We start from the raw sequence: 5,000 nt of genomic DNA on the forward strand, positions 1-5,000 counted from the left end.
AGAGAGAGAGAGAGGAAGAGGAGAGAGGGGAAGGGGGAGGGAGAGGGAGAGGGAGAGGGAGAGAGCGAGGGAGAGGGAGAGGGAGAGGAGAGAGGAGAGGGAGAGAGAGAAAAGAAAGAAAAGAGAGAGGGGAGAGAGAGAGAGAGAGAGAGAGAGAGAGAGAGAGGAGAGGGGAGAGAGAGAGAAGAGAGGGAGGGGGAGGGAAAAGAGAGAGAGGAGGGAGGAGAGAGAGAGAGAAGAAGAGAGAGAGGAGAAGAGAAGAGAGGAGAGAGAGAGAGGAGAGAGAGAGAGAGAGAGGAGAGAGAAAGGAGAGAAGAAAGGAGGGGGACGAGAGAGAGAGAGAGAGAGGAGAGGGAGGGAGAGGGAGAGGAGAGAGAGAGAGAGAGAGAGAAAGGAGAGAGAGGGAGAGAGAGAGAGAGAGAGGAGAGAGAGAGAGAGAGAGAGAGAATGATAATATACATATACATTCGCAGCAGAATCTCCCCACACACAAAACAAGCTTTTAAGCATAAATAAAGGAAATGAAAAAGTTCCCTCGTTCTCCACGCGTGCCAAGTGTTGGTGCGTCACGGAGCTAGAGTCGCAATCATCACAGTCCTAATTGCATGGAAGAGATAAAACAAGAAGCAAAAAAGCGAAGCAAGAGAGAGAGAAAGAAAGAAAGAAGGAAAAAAAAATAATGCCGTGTTGGTGGTCCACCCTTGATGCCTGCCTGTCTGATGGCCGGGTCATGTGCGAGACTATGCCATGCACGCCATACATACGACGCATCCCGTGGTCATGCCTGCCAAAGCACTAATGGCCAAAGCAGAGATCCCATGGCCAAACGGGGGCCAAGGCACACTCCTTATCTCGTTTGTGACTCTTTGGCAGAGACTGCCAGGGGAAGCTAAATATGCCTTGATATCACGATAATGGGTGAACATTTCAGTACATTCGAGAACATTCTAGGAAACTCATTTCACGCTACCTTGAAACAGCCACGAGCCTCACACCTCCGAACACAAACCTGCAAACGGGAACATATTAGTAATGCGATTTAAAAATAGTTCAACAGTAAAACTACCAATAAAAATAATATCAGTGAAAACAAAAAAAAATAACAGCATATAAGGACAATGCCAAAAACAATAACAATATCAACAACAACAATAATAATTTAAAAAATAAAAAAATGACAATAAAATAGTTACAACAATAATTCAATGGAACAAAGACAAGCCATCAGGGACAGATTACACGAAGCTGCAAAGCAAGGCCACCCGACTCCGGGAAGCTGCTATGCCCGAATCACAGGGGGGGGGGGGGGGCTTAAAAGGCCTTGTCCTCTCATAAGACGTGACGAGTCTAAACATCAGCAGCAGATGGGACAATGTCGGTCTCAAGAAGTCGCACAAAGACACACGTGCGAACGTGAGCGAGTGAGAGGGTGAGGGGTAGGGAGAGAGAGAGAGGGGGGGAGAGGGGAGAGAGAGAGAGAGAGAGAGGAGAGAGAGAGAGAGAGAGAGAGAGAGAGAGAGAGAGAGAGAGAGAGAGAGAGAGAGGAGAGAGGGAGAGGGAGAGGAGAGAGAGAGAGAGAGAGAGAGAAGAGAGAGAGAGAGAGAGAGTGGAGAGAGAGAGAGAGAGAGAGAGAGAGAGAGGAGAGAAAGAGAAAGAGAGAAAGAGAGAGAAGAAAGAGAGAGAGAGAGAGAGAAAGAGAGAGAGAAGAGAGAGAAGAGAGAGAGAGAGAGAGAGAGAGAGAGAGAGAGAGAGAGAGAGAGAGAGAGAGAGAGAGAGAGAGAGAGAGAGAGGAGAGAGGTGGGTGGGAAGGGGGCATAAACCCTCAGCTTTATCCTGACACAAACCGGTCTAACAAGGAGGAAACGCACCATGAAACATCGCTATGTAGGCGGGGGTGCATCTGCGTCGCCCTGATTTCGTTCTCGCAGTGCTCGCCCAGAAACAAGTCCCTGCAAGCGTGATTCCTCATTGGTGACACAAGGCATACCAATGTGACTGAATTAATAACAGATGTTGCTAATGACAGTACTGTTACTTTTGATAACTAACGCTATCATCATCATCATCATCACCATTTTCCTGTTGCTGGATACTTTCTTTACGCCGATTCTAGTTTACGGACTGTGACTACTCCACAAGAAGACAATTACTATTCCTACCTATCACACCTGTTTACCCTTTCACTTGATTTTCGGAGATTGGTTATAATTCTAGTGTCATTCGTATTTTCATAACATTATAATTTTTACATCAATAATAACTAACGATTTTAATAGCATTAGATTGTTTTCGAAAAATCAAGGCATTGGAAATCAGGTGAGGTCACGCTGAGCTATTTCATTGAATTGTGTGGGCATCTGGTATGCGGCGAAATTCACAGTAGAGATTACATATGCCCGTTTTCAAGCGGGTGAAGAGGAGACAAAAATGCTAAAGAGAAAGACGGAAAGAAAAGGACACGAGAGCGAGAGAGAGAGAGAGAGAGAGAGAGAGAGAGAGAGAGAGAGAGAGAGAGAGAGAGAGAGAGAGAGAGAGAGAGAGAGAGAAAGAGAGATTACAACTGGCCACATCAAAGTAAGTGTCACCCTTTTCCTCCCTCCCTCCGCTGCTCTCACCAGCGACCGGGAAATCTTTTCCAGCCATACAATGACGTCACTACCGAACTGTACTGAGGAAACATCGGTCTAAAAGATGGACACATCACCGAGGAATCACCACAGGGTGTATAGGAAATTCGGAGATCATTATAAACCACTAAGGGACACATCACCTCTACAATGAATGAATCCTTATATACAGAAAGCACAACCTGTAAACTTGGCCATACGCGACGTCTCTTACTTGTCAAATTCACGTCACTGCAACCCCCCCCCCCCCGCTCTCGACAGCCAACGATTCCTGTTTAGGTCCATAAAAAAATCTTTACCTCCTAGCATCTCTGTTCCATCTCCCAACACATCTTCAAACTGCTGGCGTTCCGATGCCATGTGAGAGTTAAATGTGGCACCCCCCCCCCCTCTCGCTGCTGCCATCTCTTCCTCCAACAAGTACAACTCGGAGGCGTAGGAGGAGCAATACGAGGTCGAATACTGTAGGTCGACTCTCTCTAACTCTGTCTCTGCCTCTGTCTCTGCCTCTGCCTCTGTCTCCCTCCCTCTCCACATTGGGTGACTTCAATGAGAGAGAGGAAATGAACTCTTCGAAGAATCGGTGTAAGAGATATAATGAGGAGAGGGGGATGAAAGAGATGGTAGGGTAGACATGTAGACATGGAGAAGGGGAAAGAGACAGACACAATAAAGCGACGGGGAGTATATATTCATTTAGAACACTTAATAACCCTCAAAATACTAAATGTAGGTTACGGTGCATTGCGACACAGAACCCGCGCGGCACTTCAAGAACGAAACGGACTCACTTCCTCTCCGGCGACGCCCGTGCATTCCTTGCCTGCTTCTCTCACAGCCTATGCCGCAGACGTCACGGTCGGCGAATGAATGCGACCCAGACAAAAAGGACGCTAAAGACTAACAAATCGGCCGCAAACACCAAGTAGCGCAGAGACGATAGCGGGCCCCTGTACTTTCCCGTCACCGAGGAATGCTAGTCAGCTGCCTCTACAACACACGTCAAGGAGGCGTGATCTTTGACCCAGGATCCTACTTTCTCACCGTACAAAACGCTAATACCCAGGAGGCTCTCCCGCTCTCGCTCTCGCTCTACCTACCGATCTATTTCTGTCTCTTCCCACAGAGTGATTTTTTGTGAGGAGACTACTTATTTGTGGTTTAAACGGAAGGACACGAGAAAGGCCACCGACTACTGGGAATCTAAGTATTATTTTGCAGTTACACACACATACACAGATACACACACACACACACAGCACTCCTTCGTAGCTCTTACGCAACGACTCGAAAGGCAGTCCTTCAGGAGAGCTGGAAACGTTATCCTGGCCCAACTGGCGCGGGGAACCGGTCCTGCAGTGACATAAGAACCTCGCGAGGCGGCAAGCTTCCCGGCCCGCGCTCCGGTACTTGCGTCGAGGCAAGGTAAGAGTCCCTTCGTGGCAAGGGTGAGAGAAAGGAGAGATGGATGGAAAAAGAGAGAGGAGAGAGAGAGAGAGAGAGAGAGAGAGAGAGAGAGAGAGAGAGAGAGAGAGAGAGAGAGAGAGAGAGAGAGAGAGAGAGAGAGCGCAACACGCGAGTCACGTACGACTTTTATATAAGTTGTACGCGACAAATAAATAAAGAGTAAAAAAAAAAAAAAAAAAAAATTGGTTACCTATAGAAAATATTCATCACCTCTGACCTCTGATTGCCTTTTCCTCTCTCTAACAGCAACATAAAAAAAACGATGGAAAGAAAGAAAGAAAGAAAGAAAGAAAAAAAAAAAAACGCAACAACCTTTGAACAACTGCGACAGACACTATCAACACGTGTCAGGGGAAATGTGAACTGCCACACTCAGCCGCCAATGGTGTCGGAACCGCCCATCCATTACGCAAATCGAAACTTTTTTAGGCGCTGATAGAGATATAACAAGGGCGTGAGATTGAGAGGATTGGGATTAGGAGGGGGAGGGGGGGAGGGGGGAGGGGGGAGGGGGAGGGGGAGGGGGAGGAGGAGGAGGAGGAGGAGGAGGAGGAGGAGGCGGAAGAGGGGAGGAGGAAGGGAAGAAGAAGGAAGGAGAGGAATAATGATAGGGGATGGAAGAGAAAGGAGAGGAGGAAAAAGAGGTGGAAGGAATAAGAATAGGGGGAGAAAGAAGACAAGACAAAGAGAGAGACAAGGAAAAGGGAAGTACAGACAAGATGCATCTCAATTCCGTCTAAGAAAGAAAGAAAGAAAAGAAAAGAAAATACATCTATGTATGTGTACACATTTCCATATATGAAGAAACAAGTATATAAATGGTAACATGTATAATGATAAAACAAAATGAAAAATAAGAAAAATGTGTGTGTGTGTGTGTGTGTGTGTGTGTGTGTGTGTGTGTGT

General features: G+C 47.0%; 1 protein-coding gene across 10 annotated transcripts in view; it reads right to left on the minus strand.

Annotated features, from left to right (window-relative positions):
• LOC119577862 (cytospin-A-like) overlaps positions 1-5,000 on the minus strand; it is a 76,664-nt gene that overhangs the window by 17,218 nt on the left and 54,446 nt on the right. For 3 of the 10 annotated variants that reach the window (XM_037925465.1, XM_037925467.1, XM_037925464.1), the window contains exon 6: positions 971-1,009. The exons of the other annotated variants lie outside the window; for them this stretch is intronic. In XM_037925465.1, the coding sequence (XP_037781393.1) occupies positions 971-1,009 (39 nt within the window). The remainder of the gene's footprint in view (positions 1-970; positions 1,010-5,000) is intronic. 10 annotated transcript variants of the gene reach the window in all.

Source organism: Penaeus monodon, chromosome 10 (genome assembly GCF_015228065.2).
Source record: "Penaeus monodon isolate SGIC_2016 chromosome 10, NSTDA_Pmon_1, whole genome shotgun sequence".
Lineage (NCBI taxonomy): Eukaryota > Metazoa > Arthropoda > Malacostraca > Decapoda > Penaeidae > Penaeus > Penaeus monodon.